General features: G+C 45.8%; 1 protein-coding gene across 1 annotated transcript; it reads left to right on the forward strand.

Moving 5' to 3' along the window:
- Positions 1 to 1443: 1443 nt before the first annotated feature.
- Positions 1444 to 21130, forward strand: SERPINA6 (serpin family A member 6). The gene is made up of 5 exons (XM_037031419.1): positions 1444 to 1569; positions 10178 to 10791; positions 16573 to 16843; positions 19488 to 19635; positions 20911 to 21130. Exons 2-5 carry the CDS (start codon positions 10197 to 10199, stop codon positions 21109 to 21111), a joined length of 1215 nt encoding a protein of 404 aa, XP_036887314.1. The 5' UTR covers positions 1444 to 1569; positions 10178 to 10196; the 3' UTR covers positions 21112 to 21130.
- Positions 21131 to 23574: the final 2444 nt, after the last annotated feature.

Raw genomic sequence — 23574 nt, forward strand, 5'->3', positions numbered from 1 at the left:
CTTAAAAAAATAAAAAACTTTTAACTTTACTTATATAGAGACTGAAAATGATAAAAAGTAAGAAAACAGAGCATTTAATTCAAGAAAATAGAGGGGAAAGCAATGGAGGAAAACCCAGAGAATTTTAAAGTAAAAATATAAAGGCAGAAATCAATGTGGTTTTTTTAAAAAGTAAGTATTAACAAAACCCAAAACTGGTCCTTTGAAAAGATTAATTAGCTAGACAAATCTCCCTAAAAAGACTCAACAAGAGGAAAAAAAGAGGAAATACACAAATAAAATATAGGACAAAAAATAAAAATACTTACTGATACAAGATTTAAAATAATAAATTCCTAAATATATATTCCAAAAATGACTTAAGGAATAAAAAAATTTGAAAAGACCATTAAGTACTAGTAACACTGGAACCCCCTCCAAACTCTAGCCCCAGCTGAGGGCTCAGCTGTGGGCTCAGCTGTTTTCTTTCCTCATGGAAATAGCTCCCCTTTGCCCTGGGGGAAGGAAATGACACTGTCAACCTAGCAGGGGTCACTGGGCCCTCACTGGGCACATTCAAATGCCCTATTCTGAACCTGTGACCAGTTTAAGAAAGGAAAACCATGCCCAAAGTCCTTCTGTGAACTGATAGAAATACTGAGGAAAAAGTGAGTCTCTTTCCTTCTGATATCAAATACCTAGTTAGAACTAAATAGCCCAGAGCTGAAATAGCCACCTTTGTCCCCACTACAGAGAGAGAGGAAAGCAGAAGAAAGTCCAGATAAGAAAGAATTTTTAAAGAAAGAGAAATCTGATGATCAACTTGGGGGCCTCTGCATCCAACCAGGCCTGAAATCCTTTCCACCTTACAGAACTCATGGAAAAGACCCAATAAATATTCTTCTCTTGCTTTAAAGCAGTTTGTGTCTGGTCTCTGTCACTGCAATCAAAAGAGAACCAATGAATCAAAATGTGGGGAAGAGGGAAGGTGCTAGATTTTACAGTTGCATGGTCTTGGATTTGAACCTCAAGGGCAGCTCACATAATCTCCAAGGGCCTCAGTTTCCCCATCTAAAGAAAAGTGGTAACAGTATCCACTCATTGAGTCATTGTGGAAATTAAATGACATGAGCCATGGGAAGCACCTCGCTGCTTTTATTCCACGTTTGTCTCTCTTACCAGACTGAGGTCCCTTGAAGGCAAGACCATGCCAGCCCCAGCCCCAGCCGAGCACCTGGTTCTTCACAGGTGTTACGCATCATGCTAATTAAAGGCACCTGTATTTTCTGTGTCAGCTGCACAAATATTGATGCAACATTTTGGTGTTAAAAAAACTTTAGGGAATTGAACTTAATTTGGGGCATTGCTGTGTATACTCAAACTTCCTGGAAAAGCCTCCTATTGGTTAATGGCTGGGGGGCGGGGACTACCACTGGTGATGAAGCGCACTGGCCCCCCTCTAACCATTAACCAGCAAGGAAGCTGGCAAACAAGATTTAGCAGCAGCTGCCTCACAGGCCTACTGTACACATACAGGACCCAGGGCGGCAGGACTCAGCCAGCGGGTGCAGCCTGAGCTATCTGTAGACGGTGAGTACCACCTGGGGACTTTCCGTCCTCCAGAACAAAGGACTGCAACTTGCTTACTTGGTTTTTTAATTAGGGTATGGAACAGAACAACCCGCAGGGCGAGGAGTCAACCCTGGGGCAGGCTTCCAGAGTCTGTGTCTGCCCACAGGAGGTTTGATTTCCCCTGGCCTCCTGCCCTGCGGGGTTGACGCTGAGCCAAGGGCCATTCCCATCTGTCTCATGACTGACGCTCCTAAGCCAAACGACCTAACAACCCTAGAGCAAAGTCAAAGAGCTGGCATGGGCCGGGCCCTGGGACGGGGGAACGCAGGGTCAGTGGAAGAGGGCGCCCGGCTGGCACAGAGCATGCCGTGCACTCTGGAGTAGCACACACCTCCCGGCTCTGTAACCTGGGGCGAGGATACGCAGGTGAAACAGAACTACCTGCTTTACACCTCATGTTGGGAGGTCTCGGGGCAGAGCACCCAGAACTGTGCCTGGCCCATAGGGCATCTGTACAAATCAAGAGCACAGTGGGTGTTTACTGCGTAGGTCGCTTCAGAAATGAGGAAAGAGGTCATACTTGAAACGAAATCCATGAATCATACTGACAGTCTGCATTTTCAGGAGCTGTTTCACTCGGCACTTTATTTTTTGCGGACTAGAGAAAGGCTCTGAAGTCAGACCACACAGCTTAGAATTCCCGCTCTAACTCCCTGGGCCTGTTTTCCCACCTGTACAATGGGCCCGGATGACGCCGAAGTGAGGTCACATAAGAAAACACGAACAACGTAACCTGATATGCAGGTTATGATACTCACAACCACCTTGCAGCGTCCCAATCCCCACTAGGAGGAGTAACACCGAGGGGATGAAGTGCGAGGCCTGAGACAGCCGGAAGGGAGGGGAAGCAAGAAGAGTTGTATCCGGGCAGGCCCGCCACAAGCCTGCCCCACGCCAGGGTGTGCGTTGCAGGGGGTCCTTGCCCAAGAGGGGCTAAAGACAGGTACAAAGGTGGCCGGAGCTAAGGCAAAGATTTCACTCAGTGTGACAGAAGCAGTGACAGAGACAAGCACAGAGGACGGGCTTCCTGGAGGAGGTGACCCGGGATCCACATAGCAAAGGGCAAGAGGGAGCCAGACAAGGGAGAAGATGGACCTACACAGTGAAGCCACATGGGGCAAGAGGGGACCGCTCCCAGGCCAGAGCTGGCTCCACAAATAACGGGGAACCAAAATGACCTACCCTGCCCTGACCCCAGAGGAGGGATAAAAGTCTGGTGTGTTCTGGAAAAATAAAAATGAGAGGTAGCCAGCCAGCATGCTGTGGTTGAGACTTTCAGCATCCACATTTGAGGCTGGGAGCTGTCACCAGGGAGGAGGTAACGAGCCCCACTCCACCCCCTCCCCCTGGGCCACCTTAGTGAAGATGGACCCTGGCTGGGAGTAATGAGCTTTTCAGCAGGAGTCTGCCAATCAGCTTGAGTTTTAGCAGATGCCTCTGGCTTCAGGGGGAAGAAAGGGTTGGAGGGAGCTGAGCAGGAGGCAAGGAGCCCAGGTACCGGGTGACTGCTGATCCTGGGAAAGATGATGAGTACCAAACGTGGACTGTGTACTCAGACTGGGGCAGAGGAGACACACCCCAAACTCAGAAGGTCAAATGAGCAACGCCTGAGGTCGGTATCGTTACCAAGTTTATTCTGAGGAAACTGAGACAGTTTAAATAGTCCACCCATGTCACCTAGTTCATAAACACTAATACCAGGGTCCTAATCCACCTTGATCTGCCAGGTAACCCGGGAAAATGACAGAACTGTCTAAGGCCAGGCCGCTGCATAGAGAGAAGTGAGGGGGTGATGGGGATGGGGGCAGGGCAGCAGGGTCATTACCAAAGCAGAGGGAGACACCTGAGGAAGGTGGGAGGAGAACTCAGGGAGCTCAGAGGGGTGTGTGAATCTGTCCCCTGCCAGGGAAAGGGCTCCAGGGCTCCCGGAGCACACCAGTGGTTCCCATACTCTAAGTGCACCACAGTCCCCTGGTAGGAGAACTGACGTCACTGTGGGCCCCCTGGCCTCCCCAAATGGCTGGTCCCATAGGTGGAGCGGTGCGGGGGAACCTGCTTCTCCTATAGGCATCCCTTTGTGGGCATGTAGGTGGCTCCACAGATCACAGGGCTTGGGACCACCAGCCTCACAGACAGAACATCCACTTACTGATTCTGACCTTGGCTGCATTTTTTTCAACTGCTCTTACCAAACATTTTAATTTTTTCCTGAAATTTTTTCTGGTGGTAAAATATAAAAATAATTGGTCATTTAAACCATTTTTGAGCATCCAGTCCAGTGTCATTAAGAATCTGCACGTTGTTGTGCAACCGTGACCATGGCCGACTCCAGAAATGTTCCATCGTCCCACACTGAAACCCCACCCCATGAGACACTGGCTTCCCTCCCTACCACAGCCTCTGCTGACCACCACTGCACTTGCTGTCCCTACGAATTAAACTGCTCTAGGCCCGTCTCGTTAGTGAAATGATGCAACTCTTTTTGTAACTGGGTTATTTCACTTAGCACAATGACTTCAAGGTTCATCAACATTGTAGCGTGTCGGAATTCCCTTCCTTTTTAATGTTGAGTAATACTACATCATATATATATAAGACTGTGAAATAACAGAAAGATAAATACGGCCTCTGTCTCCAGTTCCTGGCACAGAGCTCCTAAAACCCTCGCAATGATATGAGTGCTCGGCGCACCTTTCATTCTAACATTTGGTCTTTGACCAGAGCTCCTAAATCCCTTGGAATTTCCTGGGTGATAGCAGTGCCTTCTGTGCAAATGTGGTCACTTTTGGTGGGCCCTGGGGGACTTCAGGATGGGAGCTCGTCACCAGAAAGATCAGCCCGTGGTTAGAAGCCAGTCACTTGCGGTCCCATCCTTCATCGTCCTGAGCTGGAGATTGGGTTAGTCATCCATCCTGCCTATGTGATGAAGCCTCCGTACAAATCCCTAAAGGATGGGGTTCGGAGAACTGCTAGGTCAGTGAACACACAAACATGCCGAGGGCGGTGCACCCCAACTCCATAGGAACAGGAGCTCCTGTGCTTGGGACCCTTCTGGACCCCACCCTATTATTAATCTCTTCATCTGACTGATTTTTTCTGTTTTTTATTATACCCTCTATAATGAACTGGTAAACATAAGTAAGTGTTTCCCTGTCTTCTGTGATCCACTCTAGAAGATTACTGAACCCAACAAGGGATCTTGGGAACTCTGATTTATAGTCAGCCAGAAGTACAGGTGGTAGTCTGGGACTTGACATTGGCCTCTGAGCTGGCCTCTATGTCCAGGTAGATAGTGTCATGGCCGAGTTAAATGGTAGCACACCTAGCTGCTGTGAGGGAATTGGGTGATGAGTGAAAAACCCACACGTTTGGTGTCAGGAGTGAAGTGTGGTAGTAGGGCGAGACTCAAGGAAAGACACGGAGGCGTTTTCCTTACACAACCTCATTTTGTCCATCCATTCACCCCCTGAGGGATTTGGGGGTTGTTTCTACTTTTTGGCTATAATGCAGCTATGAGTACTGGTGCATACAAATATCTGTTTGAGTCCCTGCTTCCAATTCTTTTGTGTATATACTCAGAAGTTAAATTGTTGGATCAGAGAATTCCGTTTGATTATGTGAAGAACTGCCGTACCCTTTTTCCCAAACTGCACCACTTAACCTCCCCACAGCAATGCACAAGGTTTTCCGTTTATCCACATCCAGGCCAACACTTAATTTTTGTTTGGTTGTGTTTTGGCTTTTTATAACGGCCATCTTAACAGGTATGAATGGTATCTCCCTGCAGTCTTGACTGCCATTTTCCTAATGATGACTGATGTTGAGCAACTTTTCACGTGCTTATCGGCCATTTGTGTATCTTCTATGAAGAAATGTCTATTCAAGTCCTTTGCCCATTTTCTGAATTGAGTTGGGTTTTTCTCGTAGTTTCGTACTTGAGGTTTCAGTTCTTTTTATATTCAGATATTAATCCTTTATCAGTATGTGACTTGTAAATATTTTCTCCCATTCTGTGGGTTACCTTTTCACTCTTTTGATAGTATCCTTTAATGAACAAACTTTTTTTTATTTTGATAAAGTTCAGTTTATTCCATTTTTCTTTTGTTGCTTATATCTTTGGTATCATACCCAAGAAATCATTGCCAAATCCGATGTCACCGGCTTTTCTTCTGGGTTTTCTTCTGAGTTTTACCTCTAGTCTTTGATTCATTTGGGGTTAATTTTTATATTATGGTATAAAGTCTAAGGGTCCAGCCTCATTCTTTTGCATGTAGCTATCCAGTTTTCCAACACCGTTTGTTGAAAAGTCCTTTCCCTGTTGAACAGTCTTGGTACCCTTGTCGAAAATCATTTGTCCGTACGTGCAAGGGTTTCTTTCTGGCCTTTCTATTCTATCCTGTTGGTCTGTCTGCCTTATGGCAGTATCACACTGCTTTGATTATTGTAGCTTTATAGTACATTTGGAAACAGGAAGTATGGACCTCCAACTTTGTTCTTCTTTCTGTACTATTTTCATTACTCAAAGTCCCTTGAGATGCCACAGGAATTTCAGGATGGATTTTTCTGCAAAACACCTCACTGGAATTTTGATAAGGACTGCATTGAATTTGTAGGTCTCTTCACGTAGTACTGACATCTGAAAGATATTAAGTCCTCTAATCCATGAACACAGGACGCCTTCCCACTTATTTATATCTTCAATTTCTTTTAGCAATTTTTGTTTACCTTTCATTGTACTAGTCTTTCATCTCCTGAGCTATGTTAACTCCTAAGTATTTTATTCTTTTTGATGCCATTGTGAGTGAAGTTTTCTTGATCTTCTTTTAAGATTGTTCATTGTTAGCATATAGGCACAGAACTGATCTTTATGTGTTGATTTTGTATCCTGCTGCTTTGCTGAATTTATTTATTCTACCAGGTGTTTCGTGGAATCTTTAGGGTGTTCTGCATATAAGATTACCTGCTATGGTAAACACGGGTAATTTTACTTCTTCCTTTCCAATCTGAATGCCTTTCATTTCTTTTGCTTGTCTACCTGCTCTAAAGCTTCCGGAACTATGTTAAATGGAAGAGGCAAAAGCAGGCATCCTGTCTCGTTCCAAACCTTAGACGAAAAGCTTTCAATCTTTCGCCATTGAGTGTAATGTTAGATGTGAGCTTTTCCAACGTGGCTTCTAGTATGTGGAGGCAGTTTCCTTCTATTCCTAGTCTGTTGAGTATTTTTATCCTGTGGGTTTTTTCTTCATTCTGACAGTGTGGTTAGTTACATCACATGGACTTTCGTGTGTGAAACTATCTGCATTCCAGGATTACACACCACTTGGTGATGGTGTGTACTTCTTTTTCTATGCTGCTGAATTCTACTTGCTAGCATTTTGTTGAAGATTTTGTAGTTTTCTTTTCTTATAAAGTCTTTATTTGGCTTTGGTATCAGGGCAATAAATAAATTAGAAAGTATTCCCACCTCTTCAATTTTGTTTAGAGTTTCAAGAGCATTCGTGTGTACTCTTTCAGTGTTTGGTAGAACTCAGCAATGATGCTGTGTGGTCCCAGCCCTTTCTTTGTCGGGAGAAAGATTCCATCTTCTAACTCCTTTAGGTCTTTTCAGACTTTCTCCTTCGTTGTGATTCAGTCCTGGTATGTTTTATGTTTCTAGAATTGTTTCCATTTCATCTAGATAATCCAATTTTTGATGTGTAATTTTTCCATAATGTTCTCTTATAATTCTTTTTGTTTCTATGGAATTAATAGTAATGTCCCTACTTTCATTTCTGATTTTAGTAACTGAGACTTCCTTCTTTTTTTCTTACTCAGTCTAGCTAAAAAGTTGTTGATTTTGTTAATCTTCTTGTAGATTGTTATATATGACTATGTTAACTTATTGATTATATATATTTTTAGTTTCATTAATTTTTCTCTAGTTTTTCTATTCTCTATTTTATTTTTCTGTGTTCTAATATTTATTGTTTCCTTCCTTCTGGTACCTTACCACCACTCTTTTTTAAAATATATATATATTTTTTTATTTAATTATTGTTCAAGTACAGTTATCCGTCCCCCACTCCCTTCCCAGCCCACCCCGCCCCCGTACTCCCCACCTCCCTCCCATTTCCATCCCCCTTAGTTGTTCTCCATGTGTCCTTTATACTAGTTTCTGTGAATCCTTCCCCTTTTCCCCTGTGATTCTTTCCCCCCGGCCCCTGTCAGCCTGTTCTGAATTTCAGTGTCTTTGGTCATATTTTGCTTGCTTGTTTGTTTTGTTGTTTAAGTTCCTGTTAAAGGTGAGATCATAGGGTATTTGTCTTTCACCGCCTGGCTTATTTCACTCAGCATAATGCTTTCCAGTTCCATCCATGATGTTGCAAAGGGTAGTAGCTCCTTCTTTCTTTCTGCAGCATAGAATTCCATTGTGTAAATGTACCATAGCTTTTTGATCCAGTCATTGACCGATGGGCATCTAGGTTGCTTCCAACTCTTGGCTATCGTAAATTGTGCTGCTATGAACATCGGGGTGCATAGGTTCTTTTGGATTGGTGCTTCAGGGTTCTCAGGATATACTCCTAACAGTGGAACTGCTGGGTCAAAAGGCACATCCATGTTTAGTTTTCTTAGAAAGTTCCATACTGTTTTCCATAGTGGTTGTACCAGTCTGTAATCCCACCAACAGTGAACTAGGGTCCCCTTTTCCCCACAACCTGTCCAGCACTTGTTTGTTTCTTTGTTTATGATAGCCATTCTAACTGGTGTAAAGTGGTATCTCATTGTGGTTTTAATTTGCATCTCTCTGATAGCTAGCGATATCGAGCATCTTTTCATGTGTCTCTGGATCCTCTGTGTGTCCTCCTTGGAGAAGTGTCTGTTCAAGTCCTTTGCCCATTTTTTAATTGGGTTGCTTGTCTTCTTAGAGTGGAGTCGAGTAAGTTCTTTGCATATTTTGGAGATAAAACCTTTGTCTGAGGTATCATTGGCAAATATTTTTTCCCAAACAGTTGGTTCTTGTTTTATCTTAATGCTGTTTTCTTTAGCTGTGCAGAAGCTTTTTATTTTGACGAGATCCCATTTGTTTATTCTTTCCTTTATATTCCTTGCTCTAGGGGACATATCGGTAAAAATCTTGCTGCGTGAAATATCTGAGATTTTCCTGCCAATGTTCTCCTCTAGGACTTTAATGGTTTCTCAGCTTATATTTAAGTCTTTTATCCAACTTGAATTTATTTTGGTGTATGGTGTGAGTTGGTGCTCAAGTTTCATTTTTTTGCACATAGCTGTCCAGTTAGTTCTCCCAGCACCATTTGTTGAAGAGGCTATTTTTACTCCATTTTATATCATTGCCTCCTTTGTCAAACATTAATTGACTGTAGAGAGTTGGGTTTAATTCCCACCACTCACTTTTGATAAATATTTGCACGGAATACTTTTCTCCAACCTTTCATTTTAATATTTTTTGTCTTTGGATAAAAAATTAGTCTCTTGTAGTCAGCATATAGTTGGATCATCCTTTTTAAACCCATTCTGCTAATTTGTCTTTTGATTAGAAAATTTCGTCCATTTATACTAAAAATAATTACTAATAAGGAGAAACACACTTTTGCCATTTTCCTATTTGTTTTCTATATACATTATAGCACTCCCCCTCATTTCCTGCATTACTGTCTTATTTGGGGTTATAGTTGATATTTTTGCAGTGAAACATTTTAATTCCTTTCTCACTTCCTTTTGTGTATATTCTGTAGCTGTTTTCTTTATGATTACCAGAGAAATAACATTTAACATCCTAAAGTTATAACACTCTCATATAAAACTCTATTCCTATATAGCTTCATCCCCCACATCATCTCAGTTAAGTCAAAAGTTACATCTTTATTAATTGTACATCTGAAAGCATAAATTAATGATTGCTGTTTATGCTTTGGTCTTTAAAATCATATAGAAAATAAAAGTGGAGTTACAAACCAAAATCACAATAATACTAGTTTTTACAGTTGCTCACATGTTTACCTTTACCAAAGACCTTTATTTCTTTACGAAGATTCTGTTCACCCTCTAGCGTCCTTTCATTTCTATCAGAAGGATTCCTGTTAGCATTTCTTGCCGGGAGGCCTAGTGGTAATGAACTGCCTTTTTGTTTATCTGGAATGTCTTCATTCCCCTCATTTTTGAAGGACAGTTTTGCCACACGTAGAATTTTGGTTGACAGTGTTTTTTCCCCAATACTTTAAATATATTGATTGGGTTGATGTTTAAGCTTTCTGGGCCTATGTTTCTGCCTATCTAAAATCAGAATAATTATCTATTTGATTAGTTCATTTGGAGGTGGATGAGAAAATATAGGCAAAACACGCAGGTCAATGTTGGGCACCTGAGAGATACCTGATAAATCACACCAGGTATAATCTATACTTTCAGATGAGAAAGTTGAGGCCCAGAGTCTTCACTGGCCCCGGGTCACAAAAGTCAGTGTGGAAGGAGAAACTGGGGCTTGGATGGGGGCTTCTGCCCACCGCTCCACCATGCCCCAGTGCCTTGGATGCCCCACATCATCTAACGCGCATTTCTGGTTGTGCAGGGCCAAACCATCCTGAACTATGCTGCTCTCCCTGTGGGCTTGTCTCCTGTGGCTGTCCACCAGTGGCCTCTGGACTGCCCAGGCTACGGACCCAAATGCTGACATGAGCATGGGAAGCCACCACCGGAACCTGGCTCCAAACAATGTTGACTTTGCCTTTGACCTGTATAAGCACCTAGTGGCCTCGGCTCCTGGCAAGAACATCTTCATCTCTCCCGTGAGCATTTCCATGTCCTTGGCTATGCTTTCTCTGGGTGCCCGCGGCTCCACAAGGGCCCAGCTTCTCCAAGGCCTGGGCTTCAACCTAACTGAGATGCCCGAGGCTCAGATCCACCACAACTTCCAGCACCTACATCACCTGCTCAAGGAGCTAGACACCACCATGGGCAATGCCTTGTTCCTCAACCACAGCCTGGAGCTTCTGGAGTCATTCTCAGCAGACGCCAAGCTTTATTATGAGTTGGACACCTTGGCTATAGACCAGGACTGGGCCACGGCCAGTAAGCAAATCAATGAGTATATCAAGAACAAGACACAAGAGAAAATCGTGGACTTGTTCTCGGAGTTGGATAGCCCAGCCATGCTTATCCTGGTCAACTACATCTTCTTCAAAGGTAACCCTCCACATCCCATTCTGACAAGACCCCACCCCAATATTGCCAAGAGTAGTAGCAGCTACTGAAACCCAGAGCATGCTCTTGTGCAAAGCCTTCTGTTTTACCAAGCGCATGCAGTCTGTGAGTCTCCATCTTCACCATAAGCCTATTAGGAAGCGGGGATTATATAATGTTACAAAAGACCAAGTGACAACCGGGAAAGTTGAGTGGCTTGCCCCAGCTCTTACGGCTGGTCTGAGGCCCCAACACGTAGCCATGAACTGTCTGGCTGCCTCACACTCTACAAGTATGGGCTTGGTCCTGGCTGTGAGTCAGGCACTGGGCGGGGGCCTAGAACCAGACAGACGCCAGGAACCCTCAGAATGCCCCCAAATGGTCACACCCACATTTCCCAAGTGCTCGCAGCCAGCTCTGACCAGGCCCTGCCCTTGCCAAACTTCAGTCCTCCCACTTGGAACAGGTTTTCCAAATGGCCTGACATGACTATGACCAGAGAGACTTATTAAGAGTGTCGATTCCAGACCCCACACGAGACCTACTAGAGCAAAACCTCCAGGGAAATCCTAAAATTGGTATTTTTAACAAGGCTCCTCTCCTAAGCATTGCAACAATAAGACAATTTATAGATACATTACCCTTAAGAATAAAATCTAAACTCCTTAGTTCTCAATCCCCGTCCACCCTCAGGGATACCTGGCAATATCTAAAGGTGCTTGCAGTTGTCAGGACTAAGGGCGGGGTGGGGTAGGGACGGTGGGGTGTGCTACTGGCACCTACTGCAGTGACATCTATTGGGTAGAAGCCAGGGGCGCTAAACACCCTAAAAGTCACAAGCCAGCCCCCCATAGTGATATCTGCCCCCAAAGGGGTATAGTCTCAAGGCTGAGAGACCCTGACCCAGAGTCATCTGCTTCTGTCCTCTGTAGCCTTGTGTCAACATTTTCACCACACACACACACACACACACACATACACAGAATGTCTACCCACACCAAATTCATGTCCTTGAGCATGGCAGTCCCCATAGAAGCCTGTGTGAGTTCCCTATTTGCTGCTGTAACAAATTATTGCAATTTTGGTAGCTTAAAACAATGCCAATTTATTATATTACAATTCCATAGGTCAGAAGCCCACAAACAGCCACACCGGATTAAAGGCACAGTGCTAGTCAGGCATGTCCCTTCTGGAGGTCTCAGGCTCCACGGACGAATCTGTCCCTGGCCTTTCCCAGCATCTGGATGTCAGCTGTACTTGGTTCATGGCCATCCCCCTTCACAGCCAGGGCGTCACCCCTGCATCTGCCTCTGTCACCACACCTCCCTTCCGACTCTGACCTTCCTGTCTTCCTCTGCGATTTCTAAGGAGCCCTGTGATTACATTGGGCCCCCCTGGATAATCCAGAATAATCTCCTCTCATCGAGGTTGCTTGATCAACAACCCTAATTTCCTCTTGCTATACACAACCTAACATACTCACAGGTACCAGGGATTAGAACATGGACATCTTTGGGGGACAATTGTTCCTGTCCCAAGCCCATGCCCTGTTGGTCCCCTGAGCCCTCCCTCAAAGCGTCCAACTGCCTAAAACTTCTTCCCAGCTTTCAAGTCTTGGCTCAAGAGTCACCTCCTCCATGAAGCTTCCCCTGATTCCCTCAGGCAAATCCTTGCTCCTCATGTACACCCTCTGAAGTTTTCCCACACCTCATTTCAACAACCTTCTTGTTAGAACGTGTAACCCCTTGGACCTAAGTAGGTACCTTTCAGTTAAGCAGTCATAGTCAAAGAGGTGCCGGTGAACAGAAAAAAAGAAGTAATCGCAACACTTAACACATGTCAGTCACCAACACTAACAGTCCCCCAAATCATGATCCCCAGTGGCCCCCTCATGAGCCCTTTTCTCCCCTCCCGGCTCTCACGCAGGCCCCCATTAGCCAACTCATCTCCCTCCCACCCCCAGCTCTCTGGCCCTGGGTGGTCTCAGCACCGCAGGAAGCCCTCCTCCTGCCTCTGGGGTCTCTGCTCATCCTCCAGCCCCCGTCCGGGACCCTCCGGGCAGGGTGACGAGGGTGACAGACTGAGTTGCGACGGCAGCATTCTTTTTGTCCCCGGCTTCACTGAGACATAGTTGACTTACAACATTGTGTAAGTTTAAGATATATATATACACACACACAGCGTGATGACTGGATACATGTAATACGCTGTGAGATGACTACCAGAATACGGCTACTTAACACACCCGTCGCCTCCCACAGTTACCTTTGTGTGTGTGTATGTGCTATGTGCTGAAAATGTGTAAGACCTTCTTTCACAGTGACGTTCAAGTACACAGTCCAGCGCTGCTGACTGCAGTCGCCACACTGCACATTAGAGCCCCAGAACTTACCCGTCTTATAACCGGAAGTCCATCCCCCTTGGCCATCTGCACCATTTCCCCCAGCCCGCTGCCCCGAAACCATTCTACTCTCCGTTTCTGTGACTTCTGTATTTTTAGATTCCACATACGTGTATGTGAAGTCACACAGTGTTTGTCTTTTTCTGTCTGACTTAATTCATTTCACATAACGCCCTCAAGTTTCATCCATATTGTCTCAAGTGCCAGGATTTCCTTCTTTTTATGGCTGGATAATATTCCATTGTGTACACATGGCAGATTTTCTTTATCCATTCACCTGTTGACAAACCCTTAGGTTGTTTCCATGTCTTGGCTGAGGGGAATCGGCCGAGGTGAACACAGGAGTGCGGGTATCTCTTGGAGATAGTGATTCTATCATCTTCAGATGTGTCCCCAGACGAAGAATTTCCGAGGAAACTCCGTGCTGTTCTCCACAGTGGCTGTGCCAATTTACACTCCCACCCGCAGTGCACGGGGTCACGTCTTCTTCATACTCTTGCCAGGTCTTAGCTCATCTTTTACATGACAGCCAGGCTAAGAGCGTGCGGCGGCATCTCATGGTGGTCTTGATTTGCATTCACCTAGTGATCAGTCATGTCAAACACCTTTTCACATACTCGTTGGACATTTTTATATTTTCGTTGGAAAAATATCTATTCAAGTCCCCGACCCACTTTTAACTGGTTATTTGACTTTTTTTTCTGTTGCATAGCATGACTCCTTTATAAAATTTGGGTACTAACCCTGCATCCAGTACATGGGTTGCAGATATTCTCCTCCTCTCTGCAGGCTGCCTCTTCGCTTAGCTGGTCACACCTTTTGCTGGGCTGGGGCTTTTTAGTTCGATGTGGTCTCACTTCTTCATTTTTCTTTTGTTGCTTGTCCTTTTGGTATCAAATCTTAAAAATCATTGCCAAAACCAATGTTCTGACGTTTCTTTTTTCCTGTGTTCTTCTAGGAGTTTTATGGTTTCAGGTCTTGTTTTTAAGTTTTTAGTCCATTCTGAGTTGATTTTTGTGAGTGGTGTAAAATAGGTGTCCAGTTTCGTTTTCTGGCACGTGAATATCTAGTCTTCCCAGCACTATTTATTGAAGAGATTATCTTTCTGAGTATTCTGGGCTCCTTTGTCAAATACTAGTTGACCATATATGTGAGGGTTTATTTCTATGCGTTCAACTCTGTTCCATCGGTCTACATGTCTGTTCGTATGCCAGCACCATGCTGTTCTGATTACTACAGCTTTATAATATAGTTTGAAATCAGGACGTCTTGTGCATCCAGCTTTGTTCTTCTTTCTCAAGTTTGCTTTGGCTGCACTGACGCGAGGCTCAGTTGGTTGGGCTCTGTCCAGCAAAGCGAAAGGTTTCAAGTTTGATTCTGGGTCTGGGCACATGCCTGGGTCGTGGGTTCAGTCTCCCATCCAGTCACACATGAGAGGCAATCAATTGATGTTTCTCTCTCACATTAATGTTTCTCTCCCTCTCTTCCTCCCTCCCTTCCTCCTCTCTAAAAATAAATAAAATCTTAAAAACAAAAGGTTGCTTTGACTACTTAGGGTCTTTGCAGTTCCATACAAAAGGCAGCATTCTTTACAGCTGACAGTGGGAGGTCCAAAGAGACCGGAAACGCCTGCCTGGAAATGTTACTGGTGCTTCCGCACATCCCACAGGCCACCTCTCCCATTAGACCTGCACTCTTGTGCACGGCATCTGCACCTCTTTGGTGGCCCCAGTGCCTTTCCATAATGCCTGGTACGTGGAAAGGGCTCAATAGTGGTTGCATTGAGGTTCTGGCCACACAGCCCCGGGCGAGAAGCACAGCAAACCCAAGTACAGGGAGGGTCCTCCTGAGCCTGAGGGGAGCCTCAGGGGGGCTGGCGGGACAGGTGCTGACACAGCACAGCCCACTTGGCTGAGGCTTCTCTCTCACAGTTCCTCTGTGTTCCCACCGCCACCGCGGGGCTGAGCTGATGGGAAACAATAGTTCCTGTTAATAAAATCAGAGAGGCTTTGAAGCAAGCCAGGACACTGACAGGGGTGCGGGCTGCCTTGCTGAGCACAGGTTTTCTGTGATGCAGCAGAGCTAACTGGCGAGCCCCCGTTTCAGCTGGGGGGACCCTGAGACAGTCCCAGGAAGCCAGGAGAACGGACATGAAGAGGTGTGGCTGCCAGTCTTAGCACAGTCTTAGCACAGGCAAAGTGTCCCCAGTGCATTCCTTCCTTCGTGAGTTGCCTTCACAGCTGTTTTTTGGAGAACAATTAAAACTATTGTTAAAAGACCCTTCAGGGGACTCATCCTTGCTTCTCTGATTTCCCCCATAACTTAAGTTGTTCTACCACGAGTTCTCCTGGCCCAAATACTTCTAAGAAGATATCGCTTAAAGTGGACCTTAGACCCCACTTGGTATGTTGTTTTATGCCAAACTGGATATGGAATGCTTGCTTCTAGAAAAGAAACATATAGTAAAAAAGCGAACAGTATACTTATAAGGATGAAAACCTAGCAATGAAAAATATTCAACGCACATTCTCTTTGCTGTGAATTGGACAAGTTAGTCACGCAACACCAGCCCCTTCCATTCTGAGGACCCCAGACTTCCTTTGGAAGATACTTCGAGAATCATCAAGTTCTCTCACTTGCTGTGAGACAGTCAGGCCACGAGTTCATACTCAATTGTTAGGGATGGACCAGTAATAGCTCCGGGGTCTCCAGGCTCCAGCAGCTCTTTTCCATGCAGCCTCTAGCCTCTCGCTGTTGTCTCCATTACTAGCCCTTACAGAGGGGTCGGGGCTGTCCTTGAAGGAATCTTCTCCCCCTGACTCTGCTCCAGGAAAGCGGCGTAGCCCTCTGGGCCACAAGGCAGGTCAGGAGCCTCCTGCCGGAGAGTGGGCACAATTGATTAGGCAGCCAGGCCGTCTGCTGGGCTTTGGTGGCCAGGTCGTTAAGGGGTGGGGATGAAATGGATGGTCTGTTCCTCTAAACCTCCCCCCGCCCCTGACCTTGACTTTCAGCCTGAGATCCAACACCTCTTCCACAGCCCTTCAGTCCAGGATCCACTCAGGTGGGGGCAACAAGGCAGAGTCTGATTTGCTGAATCTCATTTACTGAACCCCCAAATCCTAGGGCCAGCATTCTCTCATCTGTACCCTCCCCTTCAATCTTTAAGGGCCAAGTTCAGAAATGGGGTTAATTCTAAATTCATCACAAGGGTAGAAGATGGAGGAGGCCCCAAACCCCTGGGGATGTCCCCTTTTACCAGCAAACTCAAGTGGACAGAGGGAGGCTGCTCTGAGACTTGCTCAGAAGTTACCCCTGGCGCTCAGCCGCCCCCAAGCTCCTGCACTCACTGCTGTCTCCTGCCCTCCCTCCCCCTCCTCTTCCAGGCACATGGGCACACCCCTTCCACCTGGAAAGTACCAGGGAGCAGGACTTCTACGTGGACGAGTCGACCCTGGTGAAGGTGCCCACGATGTTCCAATCAGGCAAGATCAGGTACCTTAACGACTCAGTGCTCCCCTGCCAGCTGGTGCAGCTGGACTACAGGGGCAACGAGACCGTGTTCTTCATCCTTCCCGAGAAGGGGAAGATAGACACCGTCATCAACGCGCTGAGCCGGGACACCATCCAGAGGTGGTCTGACTCCCTGACCAGTGGGTGAGCCTCCCAGCCGGCCGTGCATGCCTCTGAAGTGGATGTGCTCCCAGAGAGTGGGGCGGGTGGGCAGGGGGTGCACCGGGGTGCCCTCTTGCCCCAGACTCACCCAGGCTCATTGTTTTCCTGTTGGCTAGTCTCCAAAGGCCATGAGGATCCCTGACCCAGCAGTCACACTCATTTATTTATCTGTTGATTGACACATAGATACTTTGGGACATTCCCAAAAGGGAGGTCCCTGGGAGGTTAATGGCAGCCCTCTGTGTTATCACATTTTTTGCATCATTTCCGTAGACGGAGTTCACCAATCACCCAAACTAACATTCATTCACTTCATTCTCTCGCTTACCTGAAGCCAAGCACTGCTAAAGACACCCAAGACATTCCATTGAAAGCACAGGCGGCAAACACAAGGCCCACTGGCCGAATCCAGCCCTGCACCTTGTTTTATCTGGCCCAACACCTTGTTTCCACCTGGCGACATCACCAAGCTCTCCCTTAGCTGTTAGGAAGTAGTTACATTTATACAGTCCTAAAATTACATTTGGCCCTTTGAAGGCAACCATGAGGCTGATGTGGCCCCCAGTGAAAATGAGTTTGACACCCCTGACTTAAAAATACAATGAAAATGACCACAATATCCACCATGGGATCCAACTCTTCTTCAATAAATCAGTAAATAAGTTTTAAAAAATCAGGAAAGTAGGTTTTAAAAAAAGTTGGTAATAAATGAATAAGGAGAAAGAGACTGAGGAGTGAGTGTCCCAGGCAGGCAGGGACCCGTGTGCCAGCTCTTTACCATTTCCACTGTCCCACCCCCAACTTAACCCCCCCCCCACCAGGGAAACTGCCACCAGGGGCTGATAATGCACCGTGATTCTAACAAATTCTGGGTCCTGATATATTGCAAATGAGGTAAACAATCTTTTTCTTTACGCCAAAATAATCTCTTAGCTAAACTACTTTACTTTACAATTCATCAATGGCACAACATCACTTGGAGGGGGTGGAGATCAGGTGAATGGAGGGGTGAAGCACAGGAGTCATGCCATTTTTGGTCAAAAATCACTGAATACTCAGTGCATTGTGGGCAGGTGTGCTCATCAATCACCCATCATGAAATCGGCAAATGCACTGAAAGAATCTTAAAAATTTTTTCACTGAAGCCAAACGCAGCCTCTCACAACACCAGCTGGTACACTGACACACATGGACTCCTAGAAGACTCAGCTAGTGGTGGAGCCTGTGCTACAAGGGGCCTGCCCTCCAGAAGATAACTCTGGGGTTTTTTGGTTCCCGCCTCATATGTGACTGGGCATGAATAATTCTCTTCCCCATCTGAACGGGGCTTGCCCAGTGCCAGCAGACAGACTCTCCAGTCCCTCACCCTCCCCTCTCAGCAACTCCACCCCTGCCACACTCCCCAAGGCACCAAGCCAGCACCCTCAGGCCCAGCTTATACCCGCCTCCCACAGGAAGCCTCGCCCCACTCACAGAGCTCACACACTCTCTCCTTCCTGTCTGTCCCCTTGTCCCGCTGCCACTCACCTACCCGTAGTGCTGTGTCATGTGGGCTGCTCTCCAGGGATGAGGAGATGGGGCTTTGAGGCAACTGGTCCCAGTTTTCTCACATTCCTGCTGCTTCCCAGTGGGGGCACTTGGGGGAATCTCATTGGAGTTTCACTCTCTCCCTCTGGACATTGAAGATGTGGACCCCGACTCGGTGGGGTCGTGTGAGCGAGTGTGGACTAGATGAGGAACAGAAGGTAAGGCAGGTCCACCAGGCGTGTGGTATATAGGGCCGCCTCCCGTTCTGCTGCTGTCTCTCTCCCAGCCCAGAGGTGAATTTACACACCCTGCTCACTGCAGCTCCCCCTCAGTCCCCCCTTGAGAAACGTCTTCAGCTTCCTGCTAGCTGCTGGGAGCCTCAGGCCTCCCAGGGCCGCAGTAGGTCAGTGCAGTGAGGCCGCCTGCCTCCCCAGCCTGCTGTGGGGCTCAGTCCTTTATGATGCCCCTCAGACTCAGGTTTTAGGCATCTTCTCTCCCTTTGCAGGGTAGGAAAAGGAAGCAAGATTTAAATGAAATTAGTGCCTTGATAGGTAAAAATGGCTAGCATCCCATTCCCAGCAGGATACCACTTTATTTTCTTGAAACCCCACCAGCTCTACCCAATGGCCAAATCACGGAATTCTCAAAGAATCAACCCAGAGGGGCCATGACAGCAGCTGTGCTGCCCTGCACAGCCTGGCTGTGCAGACGAGGACAAGCCCCGGCTAGGTCACACAGCATTGGTGGCACATCTGGGGCCGGGACCCTGCTCCCACACGTCTCACCTCCTCTACTTCTGGCAGGGAGACCACAAGGACTTCTTTAGGGACCCTTTTCTTCAATGTCCAGTGGTCCAGCTGTATCGGGTGGAATCAGCTCAAAGAAAGAGCTGAGAAAAAAGACCTGACAATTCAGAGGCGTGGGGAGGAAGCTGCCTATGTAGTAGAGGGAGAGGCAGATCTGGCCCTGGGCCTGTCCCCACCCGTGTCCCCAGAGAAGTATGTCCAGCTAGGAGCTAGGGTCTCAGGGATTACAGGAAATCTGACTGGCCAGGCCCAGCCCTGGGAAGTCTAACCCCATCTGCTTCCCCCCTAAGCAGCCAGGTGAACCTGTACATCCCCAAGGTCTCCATCACTGGAGCCTATGACCTTGAAGCTCTCCTGAAGGTCATGGGCTTTGGAGAAGTGTTCAGCAACCAGGCCAATTTCTCAGGCATCACCCAAGAGGCCCAGCTGAAGCTGTCAAAGGTAAGTGCCTCCAGAGTCTACCTTTATTTTCCTAAAATGAACAATACAAATTATAAGTAACATGGAGCCCAGTTACAAAAAGGCCTCTAGGCCCCAGGCTGGGAGCCCAAGGTCTTGTCCAAGCCCATAGTTTTACAACAGACTAAGTGATGGCTCATCAAGAAAATGTGCTGTCCCCAAGGTTACACAGGAAGCTAGTGCCAAGGGATGACCACAGCCTGAGCATCCACCCACTCCTCCAGGCCACACAGAGGGGGCGCTGTGCAAAACAAAGTCGTTGTCCTGGCAGGCCCAAAAGAGACCCCTGCTAAAAGAACCTGGGAAAGTGGAAACTGTCAAATGAGATGACACTGAATCTTCTACCCAACTACATTTACATCTTCACCAGCTTTTTGCTCTGTTATTCACTCATCCATACATTCATTTAGCAAATATTCATTGAACATCTACAATGTGCCCCAAACTATGCCAGGCTCGCCCCCGTAGGACCTTACAGTCCCATGGGTGGCAAACAAGAGCGGGAACAGGAGAAGGTGGTAGTGGCAGCAGCCCCTTCACTCCATCCAGCACACGGATCTTGACCATTGGGTATTATCCCAGTTTCATGGAGGAGGGATCTCTGGCTCAGGGCAGGCAGATAACTCGAAAAAGCCACAGAGCCGGCAAAGAGCAGCCTGACATTTGACCTAGGATCCCTTCCACCCAAAACCTCATTTCCCCAGACACACAGCTAGGGTTCCTACCCCAGTTCAGCGACTTCTAGCCAGGCGCCTATGCCCAGAGCCACCCAGGCCTCCAATTCCTTGCTGTGCAGTCAGCCAGACTCCCTGCTCCACAGGACGTGGTTACATAAAGTAGCCAATCCTTACCATTGGAGGATTTTGATACAAACCTCTCAAGCATTTCGCCAGTTTCAAAATTCCTTCTAATTTTGTTCACAACAACGCAGAGATGACCCTTTTCCATAGAGAGTAAGTACAAGCACTGTGCATGAACTGACCCTCCCGTATTTACCAAGCAGAGTGAAAAGGGAGCAAGAGCTCCCTCTACTGGCCCAGGGCCCAGGAAGGTCCAGCTGGGGCCATGAGACTCTTAAGCCGCCATGTGGTGGGTTCTACCTGCCTGCTTCCTAAGGAGGAAGCCTCGGTGCAGACCTCTGAACCTCAGCTTCACCATCCATAAAACCGAGGGGGGGAGGAGCCCAAGCAACAAGTGGGGAAAGCTCCAACAACACACAGTAGGTGCTCAACCACCGCCTCTGGTCCATCCCGACAGGTGGTCCATAAGGCCGGGCTGCAACTGGACGAGAAGGGTGTGAAGGCCACTGCCCCTCCTGTAGTCTCCAGAAACACGACATCTGAGCTTCGCACCCTTCGCTTCAACCAGCCCTTCATTGTCATGGTCTTTGACAACTTCACATGGAGCAGCCTTTTCCTGGTCAAGGTTGTGAATCCCAAGAGCCACAGCACAGTCTGACTTTAGGTACCAGGGAGAGTCCCCCGCCCCCACCCCGCCCCCGCCCAGGCTTCTCCAAGTTGTCCTCTGTAAACGTGCATTGCGACTGGTGACAGGATTTTGGAGAAAGGTGAGACAACGGACAAAACGTGAATGATACCCACATCATACGGCACCAGTGTAACCGCCGTCACCTATCATCTGCTCTGCAGCGATAAAATGCTATGTGGAAGCTGGGTGAAGGGTACATAAAAACACTATTATTTTTGAAAAATTTTGTATGTTTGAACTTATTTCTAAATAAAAATTTTAAAAACAAGAAATCAGGTAAGCCAAAATACAACAGGAAGACGCTTTCAAAGTGCTAGGGAGATGTCATAATATCTTTCAAAAAGAAAAAAAAAAAGCAAAAGCAAGTCTTCACAAAGTCAAAAATAAACATTTTTTCTAGACAAAGAAAAGCTGAGAAACTTTATCACCTTCACATAAAAAAAATTAAACTAGTACTTTAAGCCAAAAAAAGATGATTCTAGATGGAAACTTGGACCTATATGAAACGTTGAGGAGTACTGCAAAGGGTAAATACATATGTGAATAAACATAAAACATTTTTAAATTTCTTTAAAATATAGCACTGCTTAAAGCAGAAAAAGTTATCCATTTATTGTGTCTCAACTCCAAACCCTCCCTTCATTGCTCTCTGCAAAAATGAATCTGAACCTTTTAAACATGTTTGCATTGCCTGCTGGGCGTGATGCTGAACTGCCAGTAGAGGGCAGTAGAGTGACACCGCAAGAGGAAGAGGTGTTACCCTCCTAGTTAAGGGCAAAGAGCATTAATGGAGATAAAGAATCAAACTGACCAACGGACAAAGACACATATAAATAGATATGATGATAGATAAATGGATGGGTGAATGGATGGATGGAGGGAGGGATAAGCATATATCTTGAAAAATAAGAATTGAAAGATACTTCCTTAAATATACTATCTATACCATATATATTAGGAACTTGAATCCTAAAGCCATCATCTTAGTAAAAAACACTAAAAGCATTGTAACTAATGCCAAGAGGAAGACAAAGCTGCTCATTATATCTACCACTACTACATGTATTACATTGTGCTGGAGGTATTACACAATGCAATTAGAAAGTAGAAGTGCAGAACTGGAAAAAATGAAGTAAAACTATTTCAGGAGACATGTAATATACCTGCTTAACCCTGGCAAATCAATGATGAAACAACTCAAACAATGAAAACATGCAGCCTGATATCAGGAAAATGAATTCACACGCAAGAACAAGTTTTCATGCACACAAATAACAATCTGGTAAGACATTAAATGGAAGAGAAAACCCAAGAGAAACCAAAAAGATACAATACTTAGAAATAAGCAAGAAATGTATACAACCTGTCAGAAATTACAAAATCCTTCTTAAAGATGCAAAATTAGACTTGAACAAATAGAATGATGTTCCTTAATAAGATGCTTCAACATCATTCAGATATCAGTTTTCTCTATTTCGACCATTTAATGATATTCAAATAAAAACACAATTTTTTTCTGGCAAGACGGTATCAAAATTCATGTAGAAAAAAGTAAATGATATTGGGACAAACAAATAGCAATGAGGGGGAGGGATGATATTAGACCTATCCCTTACACTAAAAACAAAAATAAACGAAGAATCAGAGATCCAAAGAAAAAAAAAGAAAAAAGAAACACTGAAAGTACTAGGAAAAACACTAGTAAATTCCTCTATAATTTAGGTGTAGAAAAATGTTTTCTAACCATGACTCAAAGTCCAGATGAAATTAAAGAAAGAACTGACAAACTTGACTATATAAAAATGTGTTTCATTGCATGGTCAAAAATTGATAAGCAAAATCAACAGAAACAAAAACTTGAGAGAAATAGTTGCAATACATGTCACTGGTAAAGCACGAATATCCCTAATATATGATGCTTAAACATACGAAAATACGTGCAACTTCACTTTAATTTAAAAATGCACATTAAAACTATACTGAGATACCATTTCCTGTCTATGAGATAGACAAAACCTGAAAACTTCACAACATACTTCTATTGATCATATGGGAACAGGTATGCTCACACATTGCTAGTGGAAATGCAAAAATTCCCCTAAGGAAGGGAATCTGGTAATATATAATGTATTCGTTTCCTAAGACTGATGGAACAAATTACCACAATGTAGGTGGTCTGAAACACAGAAATAGCCCCAACTGCTGTGGCTCAGGGGATTGAGTATCAGCCTGAGAACCAAACGGTTGCTGGTTAGGTTCCCAGCCAGGGCACATGCCTGGGTTGTGGGCCAGGTCTCCAGTAGGGGGCCCGCACACATTGATGTTTCCCTCTCTCCCTCCCCTCCCCTCTCTAAAAATAAATAAATAATTTTTAAAAACCACATAAATAAATCCATTCACAGTTTTGGAGGGCAAAAGTCAGAGCCCAAGGCA

The sequence above is a fragment of the Sturnira hondurensis genome, unplaced genomic scaffold (genome assembly GCF_014824575.4).
Source record: "Sturnira hondurensis isolate 20B ecotype Veracruz unplaced genomic scaffold, ASM1482457v3 Scaffold0021143, whole genome shotgun sequence".
Taxonomy (NCBI): Eukaryota; Metazoa; Chordata; class Mammalia; order Chiroptera; family Phyllostomidae; genus Sturnira; species Sturnira hondurensis.

What these genes read in the sequence shown, in the direction of transcription:
- SERPINA6 (XM_037031419.1), top strand. Translation starts at nt 10,197, where the DNA reads ATGCTGCTCTCCCTGTGGGCTTGTCTCCTGTGGCTGTCCACCAGTGGC. An exon ending in CAACTACATCTTCTTCAAAG is followed by an intron (nt 10,792 to 16,572) that starts GTAACCCTCCAC and finishes CTCCTCTTCCAG; the next exon opens with GCACATGGGCACACCCCTTC. An exon ending in CCCAGCTGAAGCTGTCAAAG is followed by an intron (nt 19,636 to 20,910) that starts GTAAGTGCCTCC and finishes CCATCCCGACAG; the next exon opens with GTGGTCCATAAGGCCGGGCT.